The following is a 26,276-nucleotide window of genomic DNA, read 5'->3' as shown; positions in this document are numbered from 1 at the left end:
TTTCAGGTTCTCTCATGCTTTCTGTTTCTCTCCTCAGCCTGTCTAATGAGCTAACAAAGTATAAATCACAAAACCCACAGAAATTACAAGACCAACAGGATGCCTTCTTCTACAACCTGCACATAGAAGCCTTTCTAGTGACATTTCCTAGCACAAGAGAAATCGAGGGGGAGTTCTGTGGGCATGGTTTTCCTTGGCATCCTAAGCAGACTTGATGCCACTAGCCTTCATTGCACTGATACACGTTGGGGGAGGCACTGAGGATAGGCTTCCCCAGGCTTTTATGCCAGGCTGGGGAACCATCTCTGTATCTTTTCCATCCTAAGTGCACTCTGGGAGCAGGGACCACTCAGAGCAGCAAGTTACGTTAGCATCAAAATGAAACATCTCAAGGCCCAATGCACAGCACTGGTACTTCTCTTGTAGTACTGTGGAGACAATCCTGCCAGGTCTGAAAGATCTTTATTCTGTGACTGGGAGGACACTAGATATAGTGACCACATGGATACATAGACTGACAGATGGATCACATCCTGTCTTGCCACTGAACTCCCCCCTGTGCAGAATAAAATGTATATGATGACAAAATAAACACTTCAAGGGCAGAGAGACAGTACCTAAGGATGGTTTGAGATGGATCAAGAAATTATCATCCTCTTCTCTCCTTCAACAGCCTTGCCTGAGTCACATCCTCCAGTCCAGGAAGCAGGGTCTCCACAGGATGCAAGTGGGGAGTTTCGAGCAAACCTTCAAAACAGTCATTCCCTGCCCTCATTGCAAACTCACACACCAGGGTGGCAGAGGAGCCCTCGCAAAGCTCCTCACTTGAGTCCTTGGCAGTTCAGATAAACAAGCAAGCACAGCTGCAAGCAGGAGGCAGAAACACCTCTCCACCCCCAAACTTCAAAGGCTCTGACAACAATATCATGTTTGCTATGGCCACAGCTCTGCTAACAGACAGTAGATGGCTAAGCCACAATAACTCCCTGCCACATCCAGGCCTTAAATTAGCTCTCAGCAGCAAAGCACTGCACACACACAGCCACACACAGCCTGGCAGGACCGCTCGATGGCTAGGACACACAGTACCAATTTCAGAACACAACAGCAAGGAACATCACAAAGCCTGCAACAGCACACTTCTGCTGCTTATCTAAAAGCTATCCAGCCAACCCGCCCTCACTGAAGCCAAGTGCAGCAATGGCATTTGTCTACTGAATATGCTGAATTCCTCCCGGTCCTTCCCTGTTGAAACCAAGCAGGGAATTAGAGCAAATTACATCCTCTTTTGTTGCTAGAGCATTTCTGATCTTCTTTGGTTTGGATTTCTCTTTCAGGACTTTAATGAAAGCCAAATCTTGGATACCTGTTCTCCATGCAGAAGCCTTAGCAGGGAGCACAGATAAAAGAGAATGGTAGCAAGCCACTCTGTCAGCATGTGGTTCGGAGCCTGTGCTGAGATTGGCAGCTTGTACCAGAGTTTTTGTTGACCCCATGATTACTGAGAATTGCACCAGCTATAAACAGATTGCACCCTGCTTAGGGAATTTCATGTTCATCACACCTCTAGCATGAACGACTAGCTTGTAGACTGTTTCAATTAGGAGAGACAAATCTCACTCTCCAATGCCTTTTTCTGAAATCTTTTGCCTCTGTGTTGACATAAAGCTCTCTAGCAAGGCCAGCAGAAACGCATGTCCCCAGCACAGGGCTCAGGAGAGCACACAGTCCAGTTTTGATTGTCATTCAGATGGCTCAAAAGGCCAGCTACTCCCCTGGCCAGTGCAGGTTTCCCAGCTGAACATCCCAGGGAATTAGCTGACCAGGAAGATTTCACTCCCCAAGAATCACCTGACAAAGGGGAACTGGAGGAATCCCCAAAAACAAAAGGAAACTGGGCAAGGAGACATTTTCAACTGTTGTTGAAGGAAACTGGTTGTGGAGTATGGGAAAAAGAGAGAGAGATATAAAATCTCTATAGTGGTTTGTAAGTGGGGGAGACAAGTTGTTTCTCCATAGAGAAGGCTGAGTCATACACAGTGTGCCGAGGAATGGTGAGACAACTGAGGCAGAGGAAAGCACACTGGGGTTTGTTATTCCACCCAGACCTTTTTGTCTCTTTGCTACCCAGAGGAAAGAGCAGCTTATTTTCAAAAAAACATGAGTCTTCACAACAGAAAGCCTATGTGCCTGTTCACATCGCTGCCGATGTTCTGGCAGGGGTAACTGGCCAGAGCAGTACCTACTGGTAGGATCCTATAGCAGCGCTGCTGGTCACACCACAGGCAGGAGCCAGGGAACTCAACATCTCTTCACACCTCTGTCTGGCAGAAGATGCCATTGCAGACACTGCCAGCAGTCTTCTGCACCACAGCCTGCAGTCCCACATCTCCTTTGTCAGGGCTTCAGTCATGTACAGGGAATGGAACATTTGACTCTCTGTGTTACTCCAAGAGATGAATCAGCAACAAGTTGTCAAGCTTTTCTTCCTTTCTCTTTTTTTTTTAAATTAAAATCAACAAGAAATTCACATGCAACTTGCCTCACCTTGCATCAAAGCTCCTCCTCTCTCTTTACTCATCTTATCCTCTCTTTTGCGTTAAACCTCAGTCACTTAGTCATGCCTAAAATTACATTTTTGTCACCATGATGTAATATACCCACATGTTGGAGCACTAGAAAAATAACAGCAATATTTAAGTTTAACTCCCTTCCCTTTTTTTCCCCTAACCACTAGACAATGCTCCTTCCCAACCTGGTAAAAATTTGGCAGAGTCTTTACAGTTCCATGGGCTGGAAGAAATAACCCCACGAGATATTGTCACAGAAACTTAGACAGCCCAAGGCTGGCTTCAGGTAAATGAATAAGCAGGGGGGAAAAAAAAAAAAATCAATCCCCCCAAAAAACAACGAAAGCAACAACGAAACTTGTCAGATCAAATAGAAGGTTGCTGTCTGAACTCACAGGATTTGAGTAGCTTCAGACATATCAATTCTTCCATTCTTACTCATGCTCTCTCTTCTCCCTGGGAGGTCTACAGAAACAGTCATGTATAACACATCTTAACAGTGACAGTTCCAGCTACTACAGCAACTAAGCTGTGAGGTTTCTGAGCCAAGATGCATATGCGAGCAAGCCTGCCAAGAGCCAGTCCACGTTGTGACTCCATTTCTTGTCTCTGACACTGATGCCTCACCACATACCAGGGATCAGCTGGACATCAGCAACTGCTTGTTCTGCTTTTACATTGCAGGTGTCCTTCAGGTCTTTGTTGTGCACCAGTCACCTTCCTCCCCATCACAAGTGACCACGGACTGGTAAAGAGTCAGGACACATAGATGCAATGTGCAGTATTGACATGAGGTATGCTGGTCATAGCCATCCAGGGAATATTTCTCCCTCTCTGGCTGGGATTTCTCACACTGGGGAAAGGGGAGCTGCTGGCAGGGCTGTTTGCCAGCACACCACCTTCCACCTCCACAGATCTGAGAGAAACAGCACCCACTGCGCAGCAGCACCCATTGCACACCAGCCCTGCTCATTGCTCATCCTGCCTCACTCTCTGCTTATACTCTATCTCTCAGAGCTCACCCAGCATCCCTTTGCTTCCACTGCACTTTTGCTGTAGAAGCAGCATTGACCCTATCCATACAGTCCTTTCTATAACGCAGTCCCTTCTGCCACCCTAGTTACTGTACATACTAAGCCTAGCCAAGGTTTTTAAGACACTAGAATGCTGCCCTCCCCCTTCCTCCACCGGGACAGATAAATAGGATGCAGCATCTGATACACATCGACCACAGAAGAGGCCGTATCTCTATCAAGCAGCTCGTTGTGCTCGGCCACATAGCAGCACAAATGTTTCTACGTCACACAGAGCCCTGATTTGGCCAGCTGCACACCCAAACGCACAGGCATCTCCTGGAAAGGGTTCAGCTGACCACAAGAGCTGTCTGTGTGCCTGCAACACGCCCGCTGGCTCAGCGCTGGCCAGGTCCCTCAGGGTGGATCACATAGGAAAGCACACCTGTGCCTAGGAAGAAAGAAGACCCCCAGGCAGTGGGAGCAGACCAGACACCTCTTATCAGAAGATGATCCGGGCTTGTCACTTCCTGTCAGCCATGTTCTCCGCAAAGGAGAGTCTCTCTGGAGCCCTGTTGAATGGTGCCTAAACTCTGGGGTACCTCCACACATGGCCCAGGCTACTCCATCAGGAAAGAGGAGGTCAGCTCAGACCACTGCAATCCAGAAACATGACCTGCAGGGAGGGGTCACTTATTTTCCTCAAGACCAAAAAAACCCAAACATCACAATGGCCAACCCTGCCGATAGACCTGGGATATCCTTACTAGTGCAGACACCCTTCCCTTGCCGGGGAGGGAACAACATACTTGATAATTTCAAAATAAATTTCAATAATTTGAATATTTTTATTAAATAATTTTAAATATAGTCCAAGAGCTATTAATAATGTCAGCATTAAATATTAAGTATTTAATAGCAACAATAAGCAAGTATTTCACTAAATGAACAGCTCATTAGCTAGATAAACGGATAACTTTAATAAAGCCGTTATGGCGCAAACAGTCTGTGAATTGACTCTATGTGGTTTGAAATTGTATAATCCTGTCATGATGTTACTTTGAATCTTTAGTCAGAGCTCACAAGCTAAGTAGTGGATTTGCTCTGGGCAGTTTAGAGCGATATTTGAGGAAGGGATCACAAAGCAGAAACTCGTCTTACTGGCAGCCATGCTACTGACTCCACACAGTCACAGCTGCTCTCTGACTTGGGAGCAAGCCTAGCAGCACCTAGCTTCATCCTGCAAGGATAAACCAGCTCTGTCCACTTCAGGAGATCTCAGCACTATTTATAACATGACTGTCCACCTCACTGTGCCACTGTCTCTGAAATGTGCAGATCTGCGTTGCCTCTAGCATTTCAGATAAAAAGACTAACAGATCTTTGCCCTCTCCTGATGTGAAGCAATCCTGCCCCAGAACTGACTGCATTCACAGCCTAGATAAGTTACTGTGTGCTGACCTATAGAAACCTTGGGGAGCTTTCCTGCCCTTCCCCAATACAGTACCAGCAGAGAATATAACCTCGGCATGAGTTTCCTCTGGGCACTGAGTGCCCTGCGTGTCTCCAGGATGCTTACCAGTAAAGAAAGCAAACATGCAATATGTTCAGCTAGTTTTTCTACAGAAATAGCTGCAAGCTTGCAGGCACGTGTACATACAGATGCCCACTCCCCACTTGGATGTCTGGTCACTGGGAAAGCAACACAGCACAAACAGCAACCAAAAGAGGACAGCACTTTCCAGCCTTTCCTGCCAGGGTCTGGATCCAGCACCTCTATCCCTGCACTATGTGTTTTGCCCCTCTGATACTAGGAAGGTGTGGGGTCAGTGAGAGAGCATCAATCAAGCAAAAAGGTCCCTAAACTTTGACCTTTTGAGGCATTTTCCATCCTGAGAAATGCAGTAGAAATATCCAAGTGTAACAACAGCTGGGTGAGCAGAGAGGTGCAGTGTTTGTGTCACACTGGCCACACCAGTAGCCAGTCCACTTCTAAGTTTCAAAGAAATAGGTTTCCCTGAAGCAAGCAACAGCAAACCACAGGCCACACATCACCAAGCCAAAAGCAGCACCATGGAAAAGGAAATAAATGCCGCAGGCTGCTAAAGAACAAGTTCACTGTGACCAACATCAGAGCTGCAAGAAAGTAGGCAATGATGATGCACCACAGCTGCAGCCTTTGTGTACTGCCTGGTGGCAACATGGCAGACAGCCCTGGGGTTAACCCATGCAAGGGAAGAGCTCCATGAACCAGACACCAGAGTGAGCAAATAGGGTTTTTAACACCAAAGCACCACTTCCTTTCCTTGCCCATCAGACTGCCATGCAGGAAGTGCTGCTGGGGCCAGAGGGCACATGGAGGAGCATGGGGCCTTTGGGGATGGTAGTGCTTCTGCTCAGCAACAAGTGTCTGGCTCCGCTCAAGCTTGAGATCAGTCCCCTTCCTGATGGCCAAACTGGGCTTGGGCTGCCTCATCTGTGCTGCCCGCATCACACCTCCCTGATCCCCAAATCCTGATGTTTTGATGCTGGAGTCCCAAAGCTCCATGGCAGGGGACCCCCTGCCCCACCAAGCAGGAAGCGAAGTGGGGTCAGGCTCCCAGATTTCTGCCATGCTGCTGGAGGAGTGGGGTGCTGGCCCCTGATCACAGAGGCCTTCAGGACTTCAGCCATTGCAGAAGTCTGCTGCCCCAAATGAGGAAAGGCAGTGCCACTTACTAGAAAAATATATCTTTATTTACCATCTGTGTTTTGCTCAGGAGAGAATACCCTGTGACAAGGGGGCCAGCCAAAGACATGCTGTTGATGGTGCTCAGCATGCCCCCACCTGCACCATGCAGAGGCTGGCAGGACCAGGTCTCCATGGGGAACACTGATGTGTCAAAAGGGTGGGAAGAGGGTTGGAGACGCTGCTTTCATCTCAGGCCCCACTGCCCTCCACCGCTGTCTTGTTCAGTTCCTGTCAGCAGAGCACGTGGGTTCCCCACCAGCTTCACCACCACGGCACAGTCATGGTTTCCCTCCCAGGCTGGGACCCCTGTCATGGCACCACTGCTTCTGGCACGTTCCTTGCAAGGAGGAGTTAAATAAAGAGGTTGGGGGGACATTTTCTGGGATGGGAATAGTCGATAACTTAATGCAAAATGAATGTATCGCACCTAACAAACCAGCTAGCAGGCAGGTGCTGGTCATACAGCAGTCACAGTGCCAAGTGCCTGGGCAGGGTGGCCAGCCATGGCTCAGGGCAGGCAGCCGAGGCCTCCGTACTACTCATTCCCAGACCACTGCCTGTGCCTTGGCTCAAGGGGCCTCCTCAATGCCTGCCGACTGTTCCCACACGCTTGCTGGCACCAGCATCTTCTCAGGTAGCAAGTAGTGAGTTTCAATGGGGTCTTCAGCACATTATGTTTTGAGTTTGTTGTTTTTTTCAGAGGGGGAAAATGTGTGATTCTCTTCAGGTAGACGCAGTACAGCCCCAGTGCTTCCCAGAGATCTGCAGGTCTGCTTTCAAGCCTTTACCTGTTGCTTGAACCCTCTTACACTGAAGGCCAAAACATAGTTTCTTGGTGGTGCAAGACCCTGGCTTGGCCACTGCCACTCAGGCAGCACTCACCCCTCACGCATCCTACTGTGTGTGTTGGGGGGGGCTGCCAGCCACGCTCCAGCAGCCCCATTCAAAGCTTAAATAAGCCGAAGAATGTCTTGGATTCCTCAAAATTAACCAGAGCAATTTTGGAGACGTTGACATGCAAACTGTCCATCTTCCTGAGCTTGAATAAAGCCCCCAGGTAGCTTTTCCGGGCCCATGTTTTCTGACTCGTACAGTAGTTCATGCCTTTGTCCTCCATCAGCACGTGGCTGCCTGGCAAGGCTGGGTTTTTCTTGTAGACAATGTGGGTCAACACCTGGCTGCTGCAGACACTGCCCCGGAAGAGCACGTTGGAGTATACGAAGTACAGGCCAGTCTCATTTATGACGAGGCCCTGATCACGGTACTGAATGCCATTGGTGAAGGCGTGGCCAGAGATGGGTTCCCACTCCAGAGGGAGGTCCTGCTGGACTGGGTTCCCTGGAAGCCCAAATAAGAGAAAAAGTGCAGTAAGTGCAAGCAGTTGTGTGGTTTTTTCCTCAAGTCACACCCCATGTCACAACAAGTCAACTGTTCTCCAAGTCCTTGTCTGCAGCATGGAAAGTCCACCCCAACCTCACGCTGGTGGGAGCTCTCACCTTCAGCTTGCTCAACACCAGCCACTTATGACAGCTTTCTGCCCTGCACACCCCAGATACAAACCAAAACTAAAAACCAGAGCCCTCACTGAAAAGCCTAAATGAGGGGAAGATTTTAGCTGTGGAGTAACTTCCCTCTGTCAGAACACACATGTTAACAAAGGAAAATAGGAAAGCCTGTGTGAGCCGGGCTCCTCACAGCTACAACCATGCCACCCTCTCACCCAAGCCACGTCTGCCCAATCCCCTGCTCCCACATTTTGCTGGCCTCCCTCAGCATGTACCTGTTAAGTGTGCTGCGTTCCTCGCTTCCTTTATCATTGACTGCTCCTTCTGCCCTGCACAAAAAAAAGGGAGGATATATTACCTATATGCTCCATGGAGAAGCCAGCCCAGAACGCAGAAGGAAGCCAACCATGAAGCTGAAATGGGGCAGATTCAGAGCAGCATGGGGCACATAAGCACCATGGCTTAGCGCAGCGAGGCAAAGCAGTTCTTGGGCAAACACTGCAGGGCAAGAGGAGTTAAAAAGGAAGAGTTGCAGCAAAGGATCCAGATGTGATCAAAAGCAAGGGGAAAGAGCAAGGAGAGCTTTCATCTTAAACGGCTCAGTTGGTGAGCTCAAGCAGAGCCCTCTCAGGGTGTAGGAGAGGGACAATAGTGCCACTTTACCCAGCATCTCTAGCCCATGCCAAGGTGACTTGCTCATGTCCTGTCACAGATGAGCCTGTTCTATTGCCCCCCTCCAGTCCAGCACTGCCAAAGGCAGATGTACCCATGGCAGTGGACTTCTGTCTGCTGAGTACCAACCCTCCTTACAACACTTGACCAGACATCCTGCAAAACCATGCAAACATGACTCAGACACTTGAGACATCCTGCAAACCATCCTGCTGGCCAGGCAGACCTTGTCCTCAGAGAGACAGAGCACAACTGGGAAAATTCTGCCTTCCCTGGAGGGCTCCGTTCCCCTTGGAAAGATGGGCCAGTTACAGTGACTTGGTATTTGGATCCCATCGGACTCCATCCTTCCCTTCTCAGCATCTACTTCCAAGCACCATGTTCTCAAACTTTAGAAGCAGCCTTTTCTCAAGCCAATTAAATTTTCCTCTCCTCTCCCCCTTCTTCACACTATTTCCCTGGCTTGCTTTATTTATCCATCCCCCCTCAGGAAATTCAGGGTTACTATTTATGACTTATGTTCAGCTACTACTAAAGTAGCCTGTGATCAGACCACTGAGCATCCAGTTAAAATGACAGCTTCCCTTCCCCTAAGCGTTACAAAAATCTATTGATATGGGAGTTGATGGGAACCAGGACTGCCCTTTCCAGAGAATTTTGCTATTTCCAAATTTGCTTTCATTCAGTATCAGAACAAACTTGAAAAGAAATTAACTTTTCTACTAATCAAAAATCCTCAAGGGAAAAAAATCTTTTCAGATCTAGCAAAAATTGTCAAGAAAGCTGAAAATTTCTGACTTGGCCATCTTTAAAAAGGGATATCCTCACTGATAACATTAACATGGAATGTAAAAGTAAAATAATAGTTTGGAAGTTCAAAATATGATTTTTAAATTGTTCCATTCAGATTGAAAATCTTTGGGTTTTTCCTAAATGAAATTTAGAAAAATTGGCAGGTTCTTGTGGAAAGTTTCAATTTCACTGAAATGACGTTTCTAAAAGAAAAAAACTCCATATATAATCAGGCTCTTCTCAACTAGCTTTGGCTGCAGTGAGACTTTGTACCAAAAGAATTTTGGAAAAAAATAAGTTGCGATCTCAAGGGTGGGAGTGAACCCCCCACCCCCACAGAAAATGAAACCCTCTGCATCCTCCCAGAATCTTAAGAGTAAGGAGAGAAAGAAGTAACACGTGCAGTACCCGTCTCCGTTCTCCTCCTTCCATTCATGTTGTTGCTGTATGTTAGGACAGCCAGAAACTCACTTTTACAGTAGAGTACCCCCAGCACCGTTGCTCCACTGGGCCTGGGAGGCCCCCAGGTAGAGGCACACTGTCACAGGAACCTGTGGCTGACACCTCTAAGCACTCCAGTAGGCAGGGTGCAGGACCCCATCCCCACACCCCAGAGATAAAGCTCTTTTTCGAGCCAAGCAAGTGAAATCAGCACTTTCAGAGCATTACGGTGCCTTTGCCCCCTGATGAGGAGAGGGAAGAGTTCGACAGGAACATTCACACACACTAACACAGAGGAGTTCCTCCTCTATGTAAATCAACTCACCTATGAGTTTCTCCAAAGCTGGAGGGATGTGTTCAGTACTGGCAGACTGTCAAAAGAGAAGAGTGACAAGACATCTTAGCAGAGTGAGAGGCATAAGGGCATGATCTAAAGCAGCCAAGGACTATCTTTGACAGTGGCTAATTCTGGGTGCTCACAGGGAGCTGCAAAGTGCTAAGAAATATACAGGGAGAGAAACCTTGCAGCACTCAGAAACACAAAGACATCCAGGTATATCAGTTACCAATAGAGCAGTCCCCCACAGTAATAAGCAACCCCACTTACACTGGCATGGCAGACATTTAAATGCCACCAGCCTGCCCCTTGGGAAGTTTTGCACCACCTGAGCATCTCAGACCCAATTTTAAGTTTTTATTCTTTTTTCCCTGTTTCCCCAGAGCCTCTGTGACCACCCAGGCAGATCTCACCTCTCTGAGTTCAGCCAGTTCCTTCTCCAGGTGGAAAATCTGAAACATGCTCAGCCCCACTCCAGTAAGGGCCACCAGGATCAGCAAGGAGATCACCAGGAAGCCAACGCTCCTCCTTTCCCTGTTGTTCCTTGGTTTTGTCCTCCGGTCGGGTACTGGTGGTGGAAAAGGAGCAGCGGGAGGTGCAGGGGGGCAGGAAGTACTGGGGTTGGCACAGCTGTCCACCCAAAAGATCTGGGGGTACACGTAGTTCAAGTTCTGCTGCATGGCCGGGAGCGGGATGGGCTGGACGTGCTTAGCATGATCTTCCATATGGCAGCCAAAAACTGCTGGGGCTGTCCCAGACTGAGCCCTGGGGGAAGACCCAGCTCTGCCTTTATGTGCCTGCATCACTCCAGCAGCGAACACCCAGCTCAGATGCTGCAACTCTATGAAAGCCCCAAGCATCAACAGCAAACCCCAAAGAGCTTCCGCCCTCGGCTGCAAGTTTGGGGCACCCGCCTGCTCCTCCCACACCGAGGCGGCACACACACGCAGAGGGACCAGCCTGGCGGCAGACTGCGCTCACACAAAACCGCGCTCGGCGGCAGGGCTCGGGAAGCAGGTGCACTCAGCAGCGAAGCGCTTGTGGGGCACACAAGGGCTGCGCTGCCATTCAGGGGCTGAGTAGTCAGCCCAGCGCACACCCACCAGCCAACCACCCTTTCCAGCAGCCCACTCGGGCAGAGGCAGCTGCTTTTCCACTGTGGTGTCCTGGACCACAAGCAGAGCAAAAGGAATGACAAAACCTCTGGCATCCTGCACAAGAGGGGAGAGACAGAGCTAAGGACTCCTACCCTCAGCAGAAGGATGAAGACCTGATCCCAAGCACAGCTGTGGGTGCTGGGGAATTGCTTCATTTCACACAGGACAGATTGCTTACCGCTGCCTGTTGCACATCCTGCCTTTTCCTTGGCTCCTTCAACAGGGCACAGATCCCGAGTCACAGAACACTGGTCACAGACACCATCCCACTGTGATAAAAAACAACCTAACCAAGAAGAGGAAGACATTGTCAGTGCTGCAGCCTCAGCAGAGCTGCCCCAGTGTTAACCACTTAAGTAGAGCCAAGCTCAGTGGACTGCCTTCACTAAATCACTGTGGGGCACTGGCCATGCTGAACCAGCAGTGTGCTGTAATGTGGGAAACACACAGTGCCTTGGGGTACAAGCAGGCTTTTCTGGCAGCTTCTGCTGCCCCTGTTACCTTTGCAAATACTATCTCCAAGCCCATAGTCCTCTTCTAATCTGAGGAAGCCTTAGAGAGGGAAGGGCTTTATCATCTCTTCAGGTCAACGCTGAGCACTGCAGCAGGACCTAACCTGGCTGAGGAACTTGTGACTAAAGCCTGGGGTAGACACTGTGCTACTCACCTTGGTAGAATTTCTCTTGCTTTCCAAGAAAGGATCCAGAATTCAGGCTGTGCTGCAAGGACCAGCACTTACAGGAGCTCATTACAAAATCATAGCGAGGAGAGACAGGGACATTTCCATTCCTTAGTTTCCAGTTTCCATTCCTCATTGACTGCAGATTTCCAAGTGGTGGCAATGAGATTTTACCACAGATTTATAGGTACACAGAATTGATTATAAACAGCAGTTTGCTGCTCCATTTTACAGACCTATGTTGAAGTGTGTATTTGTATGGGGCACTATTTAAAAAAAGGAAACGCTTAATACAAGAACAAACTGGAAATTTGTCTCCTCTGTGGCTGAAGGAAGCCATCCCAACACACAGGCTTTGATCTTGAACATCAAAACTGGGGTCTAAGAACATCACGCTTCAACGACATATGCACACTTGTTTCTCCAAAGCAAGGCCTCACCTTTTCCTCCAACCACACCAATAAGTCAGATGTGTCCTCAAAGCCTTGCCTGCACCACCAGACACCCCACTGCTTTTTGAAGATGTTCACCACAGCCGTTTGCTGCAGCAGTGATCCACAGCGTGAGAGGTTTCAGCAACCCGTCTGGCTCTTCCTCGTACTTTTAGGTTTCTGACATAGACACAAAAGCAACGTAAATCCAGCTCCCGTCAATGCCTACCCTCACTCAGTCCTCCTCTCTGCATCCCAGAATGGCACTCCCCAGCCAGCCTGAGGACAGGTCCTCATCCACTCCTACGATCATTACAAGAGAGGGTCACACAAAGGGCTGGGCTCAGCTCCACACCTCCCATGCCACATGGTGAACTCCAGCCTGGCTAGCCAGTGCTGGGCATGGAGAAAGGGAGATGCCTCCAAGGCACCGGGAGCCAAGAGAGGCAGCAGGACGCTTGGACAAGCATCTCCTGCGCTCTTCACCACCCCACCTGCACAGCAACCCAGCCCTGCTGCTGCCACGGGTGCCTGAGCCACGTGTGGGGGGACTCGCCACCCACTTGGGCTCTTCACTCCGCAGTCAGTGCCTCCACTCCCTTGCTCTCACAGCAGCGAGCACAGCATGCCCAGGGGTCTTTGGAACAGGACATGAGTGTTAGGGAGTTCCCATTTCTTTAATGTCCTCTGTGGCCCATTCAACTCCTGTAAAATACAGTGATGGCTCAGGGAGCAGGGACCGAAGCCCAGGAGTTTCTCAAAGTCGCAGGCATTGCTGACAAGCATGTCAAGAGTCATCGAGCACATAGCTTTGCCTGGAGAGGATCCACTCAAATTTTTTCTGACACTGACTGCGTTTAATGCAGACAGCTTACTGTGGTGGGATTGCGGGCACAGTAGCAGTCTCCCTTAAATGTCAGAAGTGTACTTATTTCTCACCCACTGCTTCCTATTTTCACAAAGGTGCTTTTTTTTAATGGGTGGGTGAGAAGGCAGAGACAACGAAACCAAAGAAAGCCATTTCAGCCATGTCTGCTGCATCTTCTCTTTCAGATGCTCAGATCAAGAGCCTGCTAACACCACATATTGTGGCAAGCCAAAGATTGGGGCTATTTTACCATCAAAGGATCATTTGCAGCGCACAGCATGCTTTTAGAGACCCTCCCTTCCTAGCAAGCTCTACTATGTGGATCCTGCTGTCACATTCTCTGTTTCCCCTGTCACCACCTTCAGAGATCACCAAGATGATACACGGTGGAAGACAGCAGCAAGTGGGGCTGTGTGTGTAGCACGTCATGATGTCTGCAGGGTTTGTGTTCTCCTGGCTTCCTATTGCTCAAGCGACACAATATTAACAGGGCTTTTGAAATAATAGTGGGACAATTTGCTGTAGGTAGACATTTAAGTCACAGAATCTGTTTTGCTAGAAGGCCTAGAGCCAGAATTTAGGCAAGGTTGAGCTCTCCTAAAATACAGGGCAAGGACAGCTGGGCAGGAAAGGAGGATGTAACAGAAAGACAAATCCGACACCCATTTTTTCCTTCTGCCTCCCTATCCCCCCCTCACCCAGTCTGCAAGATGCACACTCTGTTTTCAGCAGCCTTATGTCATTGGAACAGGAGGGAATATTTTCAAATGGAAACACCTTCCATACCCTTTATCAGAGAATCAGTCCCCTTTGCCAAAACCAAAATGAGTCGCAGTTCCACAGACAGAAAAAGAGGATTTGCTCAGAAGAACCCCTGCCATCCCCACCTCGCCCCCAGAGGAGAGGTGGGAGCTCTTATTAATGACACACACTATTATGCTAAAGTTTACGTTGACAGCAAAGAGAATCAGCCAGCAGCTAAAAGTTTGTATCAGCAGATTTAAGGACAAAAGGATAACCTGCTTGAAATTTACCAAAGAAAGGACTTGAACAATGATCCAGATCTAATACTTGACAGAAAATAAAATTTTAAAAAACCCATAAGCATGAACCACTGCGTAGGAGAGACTCTCATCAGGTTCTGGACAGAGTCAGACACGTGTCTGAAAGTAATTAACAAGTATTTCCTATTACACTAGTGACCAGTGGAAATGCTAAAAAGCAACTATTGAAAGCCCACAGGGCTGCATAAATTACACCCAGGAACAACTGAAGAAGTTGAGAATCATTTGCATTCAAAAAACAGGATTCAAAACATTAACCCAAGATATTAACAGCTTCAGCAACCTTTTGCAGTCCCAGGCTAAACCGTGTGTGTCAACAGCCAGGAGAGACAACTACTGAGAACCCAGTAAGGATCAGCCACAGCTGGCAGAAGAGATGGCACCCATTAACACTTACTGATGGGTACAGTGGAAAAAGTAACTGAGAGCACCCTCCGGGACAAGGCTTCTGATTTTCCACCAGGATTGTCCTCAACACAGTGCTATTTCAAAACCTTTACCACAGATCTAGAGAAAACCAAGCAAAATATTATGCCAGCAATATTTGCAGATTAAAATAACTGGTAAGAGATCCTAAGTAACAATGAGGACAGACAGTTTAACCAGAAGAAAACCAGTCTAGAAACAAAGACTGCAGATCAAACTCTTTAGATAGAAAATAACGTCCTAGAAAGACCAGTTCTGAAACTGATAGAAAAGCTACCCAACTGGACACGAGCTTCCAGCAGGGAAAGCCCACAGGCTCCCATAGGTATGAGCTCACATGTAGCACTGGACAGCTACAGACAGTCCCAGAACCCACATTGCAAGTTTACATTCAACTTCAGAGGGGCTCAGGAAGAAGTTGCCATAACTGCCAGACAGCACAGGCCTTCAATTTGGTCCATTCAAGAGAAGATGGGCAGGGAGGGACAGTGTGTGAAAACCCCATATAAAAAGGGACAATTTCCAGCAGCAGAGGGCTCTTGAATCTCACAGAAAAAACTTTCCCAGGGAGCCACTAACTGGGAACCAAAGCTGAAGAAGTTTGCGCAAAAAAGACATGGATTTTCGACTGAACATTGGAATGGATGCTTGTGAGAACTGCCTCCAAAGGTAGCAGGATCTCCATCCACTGAAGCCTTTGAGGGGATTGGAAGACACCAGAACTCACCCAGCCTTTGCAGTTAGCACTGACACCTTAGTGTAATTTATTACATTTTTTTTTTTTAACAGTTCAGTTTCCTAGACAATGGTGATGCTTTTCATTTCCTCAACAACTGCTCTCTTTGCTAGAAGCGTTTACAGCACATGTAAAGCCATGTCAGTGCCAACACCTCACAAGGGAGACGTTCACATATTCACACTCAAGAGCAGGTTTCAAAATCCATTTCTAACGGCTCTGGCCTGGCGTTGCAGTGCTTAATATGGCCTTCTTCCAGTGAGCAAGGCACTTTGTTCTCTCCTTCACCATGATGATCTCAACAAGCAGGCAGCAGCCCTGGGTTCAGCAGAAGAGATATAGGGCTCTGACCTGAGGCAGGAGAGTATCCAAGCAGGGAAGGAGCCAAAGCAGCTGAGAAAAAAAAGAAGAATTGAAAGCAGCAGAGTAAGATTTTATTTCTTTCATGTCTGTAGTAAGAGCAAGGAAATGAGGTATAGTGGTTATGAGGTAATGGGATCTATTGCTTGAACATCCGAGAAAGAGAGAAGCGGGTCATTTCATAACATACAATAGATTAGTCATGGGAGAAAAATGGAACAAGGTGGTGTGGCCGCTCAGAGGTTGCAAGGAAGAGCACAGCGAACATGCAGACGTTGATTTCCCATCCTCCCCAGTGACAGTCAAGAACTGCACTCACAAGCCCTTCAGCAGGATCCATGCCCTGCCCCAGGCTGCCAGCATAAAGCCAGCCTTGACCCTGGAAAACGCCAGCTGGCTCTGCTGGCCAATGTGGCCTAGTTGGTATTTGACAATTTTACTCCTTCTTGGGAACAGCTGTTCTCAGCCCATAAAAACAAAGAAACAAACAATAAAAATAAAACCCAAAACCAAACAAAAATACCCAACAACGCCCCCCTGCCCCACTGAGATCTACCCCAAGACCCCGAGTTCCACCAGGATCACACCTGAGCTCTGTGTTACTGAGCAAATTCAGGCCCTCTAGCATCAGTTTGGCATACGGAGAGCCCCACACCAGATGCGCCCATCTCGTTACACAAGCACCCTGACACCAGTGACCCACATCAGCCAACTTCCCAAAACTCTGAGGGACCTTCAGCTGACTTTCCTGGGATTTAACTTTGAGCTATATGCGGTTTCACGGGCAATGTACACAACCTTGACATTTCAGCAGTACCCATGCCAAATTATGACTAATAGAAGATATTCATTAGCTGCTTTGAGTTATTTTTCTGGGGGAAAAGAAAAATCACAGGCAAGAATTCTTGTTTGCTGTGAGTTCACAGAGGGCCCAGCAGCTGGGTGTAGGCTCTAGCCACATCTAACAAAAGAAAAACAAGCCTCAAGATGGCAAACATTTCTTTTCCCTTTCTAGGTCCACAAGGTGCAGAGTTAACTTCATCTCCATTCCCTACCAAAAGCCATACCTCTAATCTATGATTTAATTAGTGACTCTAATGAAAAGCAGCATGGGCAAGACCAGTTGCAGCTCCCAGCCCACGTGTCCAACATGAGAGACAGCAGCAAGGCTCCAGAAAGCTTCTTTTAAAATTACTACTCTTAAATTGGAGAAGGGATACGTGAGAGATTCATGAGTTTCACTATCCTTTCCTAAGCTAACACATTTTACCTAAACCAGGTCTCGGAACACTAATTCTTCTCAATCTGTTACAAACTCCAGTAATATCTTCAGCAGTACCTGATGCTGTTTGACACTCAGGGTTTCCAGGAGATGAGACACACACTGCTTGATGCCTACCCACAGCACTTTGTGGTCAGGGCTCTACACTTTAATTGTTCCAAATGAAGTGGAACACGTTTGTACCTTAATAAGTGAAGCATGCTAAGCTGTTCCATGTTGTTTCATCTCACACTAACTTGGCAAAAGCAGAAGCCACACAAAGACACCTTATACTTGAGTTCTCTACTTACCAATACCACACAGCTGGTAGAGTTTGCATATTTTAAAAATATTGGATTTCCACTCTGATGCTTAATGTATGTAACCTAAATATCTTATTTTGGCAAACATGCCTAGTAATTCACTTATACAATGCGTATGTTTGTGGCTATCCATCCTCCCATGCAAATCTTCATGTTGCTTAAATATTTTTTGACCTTGGGCTCAAGGCCCACTCAAGGACTGCAAGGATGCAGTCCTCAACACTGCATATGCATGCTGGCTTCTTGGTATTTCACACCGACAACTGTCCAACCTTTTTATACAATAGCACAAGATTGACTAGGCCCTCCCTTTAAGTATCTGTAACACCACAGGAATTCATCAAGATTTATAAACTGTCTTCATTAGAAATTATCTCTACCTAAAGATTATGACTGATTTAAGAGGGACTTGATTTCACCAAAGAATCAAGTTTTGAAAGCTAGAGTCAGTGTGACATTAATAAAACTGGAAGTAAAAAATTACTCAAGAGCCCACATGAAAGGAAAACATTAAGCAATAAGAACTTGACATTAAGAGCCTTTTTTTTAAAAAAAAAAGTGGTTAGAAATAATTAAAAGCAGCAAGGCAGCAGCAGGCGGAAGCTGCGGTTCAATCTCCAGTCTACTGCCAGAACAAACACTCTATAGAGTTTGCAATAGCACTATCAGTTCCGTAGGTTCCTTCAGATGCTGGCTCAGTGGCTGAAGTATAACCTATGCTTTGATTGGAAAGTTTAGACCTAGACATAGTTGAAATGGTTAGGTAACATACCTAGGAGAATATGGAAGTCACTCCTTGGCCGACATGCACCAGCAGTGACTCCAAGATAGATGTGCTTTATTCACAGGAGTCATCGCTGCCAACAGCCATCTCCACTGACCCAGCAGGAAAAAACTAGGCAGATGTTTTTCACCATATAACCTAAGTTTCTGTTAGCCAGATACTTAAAATGCTAGAAAAGTCTGCACAGTGCACAATGCTTTTGCTCCCTATCACACCAGCTGAATTCACACAAGCTCCTGTTGACTCAGAGCCCTGAGGCAGCATTTCTTGGAACAGCAAGTAGCTTTCAGGAAAGTGAACCTACACAGCCCATGCCATCATTTACTCTTTACATTGATTTTGGGGTACACCTTCAGAAGTGGCAATGCCATGAAGCATTCTCAAAACAGTCCTGAAACATGGGAGCATGAGTGAGAAGTTTCTGGCCCTCTGTTATCTACGATCTATGGCATCTGCCACATCTCCAGTGTGAATCTGAAGCCAAGTGGCCTCAAGCCATGTTCTCAACACGGAGCTCTGCTCTGTCCATTTAGGATATGCATTATTCCCATGGCATGTTTCCCATGTGTTCATTACATGACAAGCTTTATTGGTGATATTTTTCCACAAAATGCAGCAACTCCTTAGATCTAAGTCATGCCCAATTTTGAAAATACCTAGAGAGAGCAGGGTATTAAAGGACTGTTTTAGAAGGCATTTAGTTTCACACCTGAAATTATTAACTTGGAAATTTGAACACACGCTTGGAATTTAAACATGCACAACCTACTCAGACTTACCAACATCTAAGGTATAAAAAGGATCATATCAGCAGAAGAGCACCAGCAAAAAGAGATTTCAGTCCAAGGCTAAGTATCACCTTCCCAAGAGAGAATGGGGATGTATACATGAACGCTTTTAAACAAACACAATACACTCCTCTCGCATGAGGAAGCGCTGAGGAGTGCTGCCAATTCCTCAACTGTAATTTCCAAGTGATCTTCAAGGATTGCTCACCAGTGCTGTGGGGTAATCCAGTCTGGGAAGCAAATGTACACAGGACAAAGTAAGAAGTTGTCCCTTACAGCAAAACAGGAAAGGACAAGGAAGAAAGCTTCTGGCCATCCACGGAACCACTGCTTCCAGGAAAGGCAACCCTCCTTGCCCCAGAGCTATATGCTCACACTATATAGTTGATAAATATTTATGACCACCACCATCTTTGGTTTAACTTCAGTTTCATAACCAAATTTGCTTTCATCCAATGCTTACATGCCAGCTAGAACGAAGCAAAAATAAACCCCCATTAGATATATATTTGTTGCCGGCGTATTGCATCACAACTCAGTTGGTCTCATTCTACACCTGTCAGCATATTCTAGGTCAGTCTTTGGTTTATAGCCAGATAGTGAAAATGGGCTGTTCTAAGAAGTCAGCCATATCCAGCTTCAGCTGATTCTTACCAATGAGAAGAACAGCTTAGTGATTTGCCAGGGCAGTAAAGGAAAGCACACTTCCTACAAATGATGCATCAAGAAGGCAGCCAGTAAATAAAAAACCCCACACCACCAAAAAACCACACACCCCAAAAACACTGCACCCTCCCAGCAAACCCCACATTCAATTGCTTTTTAAATCATAGCACTATGATGAAGCAAAGCCTTGAGACACTCAAGTGAGAAATTAGTGGTCGGGAGGTCTCATTTGACAAGAGAAGTAGAAGCCGGACAGCAGGTGAATTTGGCACTTGGCTGCATGCAGCACTGCTATGCTTGCTAGAAATAAGCTGGGGGAAGGGACCAGTAAAGGGCAAACTTCAAGCTGAAAACTCTGGTTTGAAATTATAAAGGACTATCTAACATTTTCTTTTAATGGCCTTTTATATCCTTCACAAACCTTAGCTCTGAGTACCAAGAGGTAATTTCATGCAGCCGTTCTCACAGAAAGCTACCACTTCTAGGGATTCCCCAGGTCAAGATGTGAACTGACACCTGCTGGAAACTTTTCTAGCAGTTTTACATGGCCACAATTCCTGAACTTTGAGACAAAGCACCACTCAACCTTCAGCTTCCTCTCCCCATCCCACCCCTTTTCTTTTTTTAAATAGACAAACATATCTAGGCTGACAAATAAGTTTATGAACTCCTTACTATGGCCCAAAGGACCCCAGTCCTACTCCTAGACTGACATTTGAAGAGTAGTCCTTCTCAAAGAATTTAAGCCACAAGTTTCATTTTCAAAGGAAAAATGCCAGTAAATTAAAGACAAAGTGTTCAGATTTATTTGGAAATTCACAGTTTCTAATGGCACTACAGCTCTGTAGTTACATACTCTTGTTCCACAACATTGTATGCTGCACTCAGGTGGTATGTATTTTCCTCATCCAGATTTGAAACCCTTCTGAATTCACGTTCAACACGTCTGGTTCATGTGCTCTGACTGGCTAATTGTGCAGATCAACTCCAAAAGTACATCACCTTAAAGTATTCATAAACTAACGAGAAAGCAGCAAAAAAAACCAAAGGCTTTAAATAAGTCACATTACATACAATACCCAGGAAAGGCATTAGATCTGTTAAAAAGGGTACCACTAAAAGTGCTCAATAAGTTAACTTATTTTTTACAACGTGAACCTGTAACACCTGTCAAAAGGAATAACCTTTTGTTCCACTCACTCAGATACACACTCAACATTTCAGCAATCACACATCCTATAGTATCCAAATATACAATCACAGTCAAAATAAAAAACACTTGGATATGAAAATACCAACCATACAAACACTGCACATTTGTTAGCCAATACAAAAGCAAACGTTACGGAAATACCCACTTTGAACCAGCCTGACTGGTCAGACTTCAAGGCTTTGCAAACTCAACACATCCAGAGCTGTCTCGGAGAACGGCCCAGCTGCACCAGCTTGCCCTCGCATTCTTCAGCTGAGCTTTTTCCTGAACTCTCAGCACAGAAGCAGTGAGCATTCCTCATTCACTTCCTTCAGAGAACTACAGCAGGCAATTTAGATAACAAATGCATTCATCAGCCTAAGATCCTATCGTACACAGGAAATCCTAAAGAGCAACTGTCATTCATTTAGTACATCAGACTACAGCTCTGATTTGTAACTGAAGGTGGAAATAAACATGATTACCACCTCTAGTGAGATATTTTCCCCAACCGAGTTTGCAAAACCAGAATCTAGTCAGGCAAGTCCATCTATTAGTATTTTTACAGTATCCAGTCCACATTACTGAGTCCAGCTGAAGGCCAACACATGTCCCTTTACAGCACTGTAGTGTTGCATCTTCAAAAAAAGCTAGAGAAATTACAAAATAAATCAAATGACAAACAATTGTATCTCCCCTCTTCCAGTGGCATTATAAATAGACAAAAGGCACATAAATATGGGAAGGTGCAAGAAATAGGAACAAAGCTAAAGGAAGAGGATTAGGCTTTTATCCCTATTCCACCCAACAAACTGGGTTTCAAAAAATCTCTGCCCCAGGAACTGTGAAAAAAAACCTTTATAAAACGAACCCTGCCCTCCCTCCCCCCAAGCTGTTCTCATAGGAAATTATCAGCCTTGTAAAGCTGCAGCTTATAGCCAAGATTGACACAATCCCATCTATTTAAAAAGGCAGAAACCAAATTTCTGAATACTTTCCAATTAGTTGAGCTCTTCGTCTCCCACTATCCTCCCACAGAATACCACAGACTGTTCTCAAATGAACAAACACTCTCCTGTTTGAGAAGTTCAGCTAGTTTTAGATGTGTCCAGAAACTGCCGTGACACCAAGTGTTCCCACTGTTATATCTTTGTTTCCTTTGATTATGTCATGCAGGCTTGGCATTGACCCTGACTTAGTCTGTATTAAAGTTTTTATGAGCTTCCCTTGGTCTGAAACTTTAGACCGTCTTCGTTTTATAGCCCTCTTCTCAGTTTTTGTCTTTTGGGTCTGTCCATTGCACAGACTTGTACATGCTGAAATGCCACAAAAATAGGACTCCTCAGACTGCGATGACGTTTCGGAGCTTCCTTCAGATGGAGGACCCTTATACGAAGAGTGATAAACTTCCCCAATGTTAGAGAAGTCCCTCTGGTTTGTGAACGGCTTCCTTCCTTTAATTTCCCCGTTGGCTATTGGATGCAGAGGCTCTGTTGCTGGTTTAATAGTCTCTATTTTTTCACTTTTGTATTTACAACGCTTTTTCTGAAACCACAAGCAAAAAAAGAAACAGTTAGGTTCTGGAAGGAAAGCAGAGCATAAAAACCGAGCCTAGGAGCAGGGGCAGGGGAGAGCAGCTGAGCCATGCACCACCTGCAGGCAGAAACACGCTCAGCTCGGTCTGCCCTCCCCACAGCCACTGTACCTTCTTCTCTGGCGAAAACTTCAGGGGTTCTACAATGTACAGGTCCTCTGGATCTACTGTAAGAGAGGGAACATAAATTTAGCAGTCCTGACACTGCCAGCTCTAGAGCAACGCAATTCTAAATAAATAATAGCATGACAAAATATTCCACTTATGGCACACATTTTTGCTCCCATTACAGGTTAATGGGGGTACAATACATGAACACTGAAAGTGAAGTCAACAGAGGAATTCCCCTATGCTGCCATGGCAGCTGTCAGTGATATACACTTGAAAACACTTGACATCCTGTTAGATTAGGTCATCAGAGAGGTGCAGAGAACATCTTTTAGGGAAAAGGAACAACAGTCAGCAAAAGTTAGATTCTACAAAAACAAAACGAATATAATAGTGTTTAAGGTGCAGCCTGCCCATGACAGGACAGATACTAGAAGCGTGTGTACCTATCAAGGACACAGACGTTCAGACTGACATGAGACCAGCCTGGCATTCCTCCATCAGGGCTTTGTAAATCATTCTTCCATGCCAAAGCAGGAGAGAATTTGGAAAAAGTGTGGCTTTGCAAAAAAAATAGTCTATGCCTTACCTAGTCTCTATTGCAACATGTTCCTAATTCAACTCACGAGTTTTCACGCAGTTTTATTCACAGTACAAAAACCCATGAAGCAAGTTTGCTGCACCCAGAAAAGCAGTGTCAGCTGCATACTTGGTAGTTACTATAATCTGCAATGCTTTTGGTTTTGCATGTTGATGATGGCCTAAATCAAAATTCCGTTGTCCCAAATGTAACATGAATATTGAAAAGACCAGATCATTTCTCATACCCAAGCCAAGATAAACAGTCTAAATTTTCTTACTACAGTTGATAAATTTGGATCCTAAATATCTGCCAAGGTTCAAAGACAGGCTATCAGGACTTGAGAAGTATGGCATTCCGACTGCCCACGTCTGGCATTAAAAAAAAATTTTTTAGAAAAGCCACTTTCTGCAAGCTTCATAGCTTTGTAGACCTGAATGCCTGCATGGATTGCTACTAACTGCAAGAAAACATCTGTAGAGTAAAACAATAGCAAAGACTACATTTAATGTTTTAGCATACTTGAGCACAGTTCTGTGAGTATCTGGTAATTTGTTCATGAACCACCTTGCCCGACAGAATGTATACGTGAACTACTATAATCCAGTGTACTTTGATATTAACCTGCAATTCCATTTTCATACACTTGCAGTAACACACACATTGTACAGCACTGATACAGTAACACGAGAGACTAGATGTACAGTATGTGAATAATACCTTCTTTACCAGCTAGCTGAAAAGACTGCGATCTGACCAGTGGAAGAGAAGTTCTTCTTTTCAAATTCATATCATCGTAGGAGGAAAAACACCTAGGAAACAAAATCCACAAAGCTTTTTTAAAAACATTTTTCTCAGGACTTTGTCATATGCATTTTACATTAAGAAACATCTTTGGCAGAAGGACAAAATTATTTCCTGAGGTGCCCAAGAAAGTCTGGCAAAAAGACACAGTACTGTATTTGTAACAAGCTATCAAGGCATGCTAAGTGTAGTAGCCCCAAAATGCTCCTAGGAGAGATTACAGAGCAGTAACGGCTCTTTGCTATCAATTTTGAGTCTGCAGAAAGAAGACTCAGAATTAAAGCAGACGTGCCAGTCCCAGCAGATTTAGGAAATATCACTAAAAGCTGCAAGAACAATTAAGTTTCAAACATAAATACATTACCTTTTGGGGCTAGGGTAGTGATTACTTTTGGGAATTTTTGAGAGGTAATCTTCACAGAACTGAGAAGTGCTCCTGCACCGCTGCACACAAAGCACCAAGCCCAGAATGACACAGAGAACCAGCGAAATCACAAGGTAGGTCTGCCGATCAGAAACCTGGAAGAATTTAATACAGTTGTTAAAGAATAATTTAATGATACTATTATTCTTGTGTTTTAAATATTAAATTCTTTAAGAGAACATAATTGACATATCTCAAGTCTCTTTCCTTCAATTTCACTAAACACTTGTTCAAATTTGAGTACTTTTTCAGAGGTTTGATGCAGTCTATTGGTCACACAGCATTCAAGGACTGAAGGCTGAAAACCACTAGCTGGTAACACAGGACAAGATTTCACTGACTATGGTACTACCATAACTTAAAGAAGCAGCCACCCCTTGCAAAGAGCATTCAAACCTATCTGAAAGTAATATACTTTCCAAAAGAAAGTGTACTAAAAGTAACTTCTCTGTTTTACAGTTGGCATGCATGTAATACTACCTCAATTTTGTGAGATAGTAATGCTTTTCATCAGCTGATGTTCCAGTACTTCACAGAATACCATTATATTCACTTGATTTTGTCTTTCTGAATACTCTTCCATTTCACAACCTAGCAGAAGTTTTTTTTTTGAGTATGTTCATTTCTGAAGATTGACAGGTGAAGCTTACTGGAATTACATGGAAGTTGAAATCCAAGGGTATTTTGCAGATAACGTTTAAAAAAATGAATTGCACAGTTTTTCTAGAAAAATCTATATCTTAAACACACTAAGAGATCTTAGAACTCATACAGAAACTTTAGAAAAGACAAGGAACACGACTTCCCATTTTGTAACAGGCAAACGTCTCAGACTAATAGACTCAGGTAACCAGAGCTGAGTTCAGGGAAAGCCATGTGTTCAAATTCCAGGATACTCATCTAACATACCCTGATGATCACCTCTGTCAAATCCTGGTTAAAACCACAGCACTCCTGAAGAGGAGCTTAGCCAGCCAGGCACCAAAGAAGGAGCCTAAGTGTTAGGAAACAGCTCAAGAGAGGTCTTCAGCAACATGCACAAGAAAAGGATCATGTTTATGGTACTGCTTGAAACACCAAGCTGGATAACGTAAGCATTTCACAGAACATGTTCCTAATACTGTTGCCAGGAAAGATCACAATAACCAGAGGGGAAAAGGCTGTCTTAGTCACATGAGCCTGCCATTCAGTAGCTAAAAGCACATCCCTCCACATACTCATATGTTCTTACGGCCCACTTCTAACAGTGGCCAGTATGCTCTTGCACACTAAATCTCCTATGGCAACAGTCTGTTAATATTTCAGTGGACAATGTAAGTGCTGGACACTGCAAACCATCCCATTTTACTGAAGTTGTGTAACAAAGCCATGCAATACAGCTGGTTATATAACACAGCAAGTGCCAGAGTAGTTCTTGAAGCATGAACTTTACCATTCCCTCTGACAGGTCAAACATTCTATATGTGCGACAAATCCCATCACTGCCATATCAAAGTCAGTGGTTAGTCTTCTAATTTCATTAAGAATCATTTCACAGAATGGTATCAATTCAATGCACTACAGGAAGGCTGAGATATTAAGCTATTTTAAGTTTTATCATTAGTTCAGACTACAATCATGGGGCTAATCAAGTTGTAGTAAAAATCACTACCAATCTTGCTCTGTACAAAACAGCTCAAGCTACTCAAACTTTCCTCCTCCCCTCCCTTGGCCAGCTGCTAAAGTAGGCTGAAAGCAACACTACAGACAACTTGTCAAATGAAAAGCTTCGTTTAAAGACTCCAGGCCTCTTCAAATTGAGATATGTTTACGCAGCTGTTTCCTTTGAGTTCTCATGCCGTATTGCTGAATTATAATTACCTCACATTTTAACTCCGCCACAGTTGTTGACAGATTAGAAACTAGCTGCGTCATGTTGGTGAGCTGTGCTTGTAACAGCTGGATTGCTTCTGTTTGTCGCTGATCCTGTA

At 45.4% G+C, this 26,276-nt stretch overlaps 2 protein-coding genes across 6 annotated transcripts in view; both read right to left on the bottom strand.

Moving 5' to 3' along the window:
- Window positions 1–6,932: 6,932 nt before the first annotated feature.
- On the bottom strand, window positions 6,933–11,592 carry FASLG (Fas ligand). Its single transcript, XM_009927589.2, has 4 exons — window positions 10,475–11,592; window positions 10,050–10,095; window positions 8,095–8,148; window positions 6,933–7,652 (listed from the first exon to the last, which is right to left on the bottom strand). The coding sequence occupies exons 1-4, from the start codon at window positions 10,919–10,921 to the stop codon at window positions 7,258–7,260; spliced, it is 942 nt and encodes a 313-aa protein (XP_009925891.2). The 5' UTR covers window positions 10,922–11,592; the 3' UTR covers window positions 6,933–7,257.
- An 8,795-nt stretch (window positions 11,593–20,387) lies between these two features.
- The window catches only part of SUCO (SUN domain containing ossification factor), a 42,858-nt gene continuing 36,969 nt past the window's right edge, over window positions 20,388–26,276 (bottom strand). For 3 of the 5 annotated variants that reach the window (XM_069789852.1, XM_069789854.1, XM_009927547.2), the window contains 5 exons: window positions 26,167–26,271; window positions 24,247–24,401; window positions 23,799–23,890; window positions 22,502–22,557; window positions 20,388–22,341 (listed from right to left, as the gene is read on the bottom strand). In XM_069789852.1, coding sequence (XP_069645953.1) covers window positions 21,895–22,341; window positions 22,502–22,557; window positions 23,799–23,890; window positions 24,247–24,401; window positions 26,167–26,271 — 855 coding nt within the window. In that variant the 3' untranslated portion in view covers window positions 20,388–21,894. The remainder of the gene's footprint in view (window positions 22,342–22,501; window positions 22,558–23,798; window positions 23,891–24,246; window positions 24,402–26,166; window positions 26,272–26,276) is intronic. The other 2 variants (XM_069789853.1, XM_069789855.1) reach the window with 2 other exon arrangements.

Source organism: Haliaeetus albicilla, chromosome 8, assembly GCF_947461875.1.
Source record: "Haliaeetus albicilla chromosome 8, bHalAlb1.1, whole genome shotgun sequence".
Classification (NCBI taxonomy): Eukaryota; Metazoa; Chordata; class Aves; order Accipitriformes; family Accipitridae; genus Haliaeetus; species Haliaeetus albicilla.
This window is presented reverse-complemented; position numbering and strand designations above follow the sequence as displayed.

Coding starts and splice junctions, on each gene's coding strand:
- FASLG (XM_009927589.2), bottom strand. CDS start 10,921: ATGCTTGGGGCTTTCATAGAGTTGCAGCATCTGAGCTGGGTGTTCGCT. Junction 10,096..10,474: donor AACTGGCTGAACTCAGAGAG/GTGAGATCTGCC, acceptor CTCTTTTGACAG/TCTGCCAGTACTGAACACAT. Junction 7,653..8,094: donor GAACGCAGCACACTTAACAG/GTACATGCTGAG, acceptor TTGGGCTTCCAG/GGAACCCAGTCCAGCAGGAC.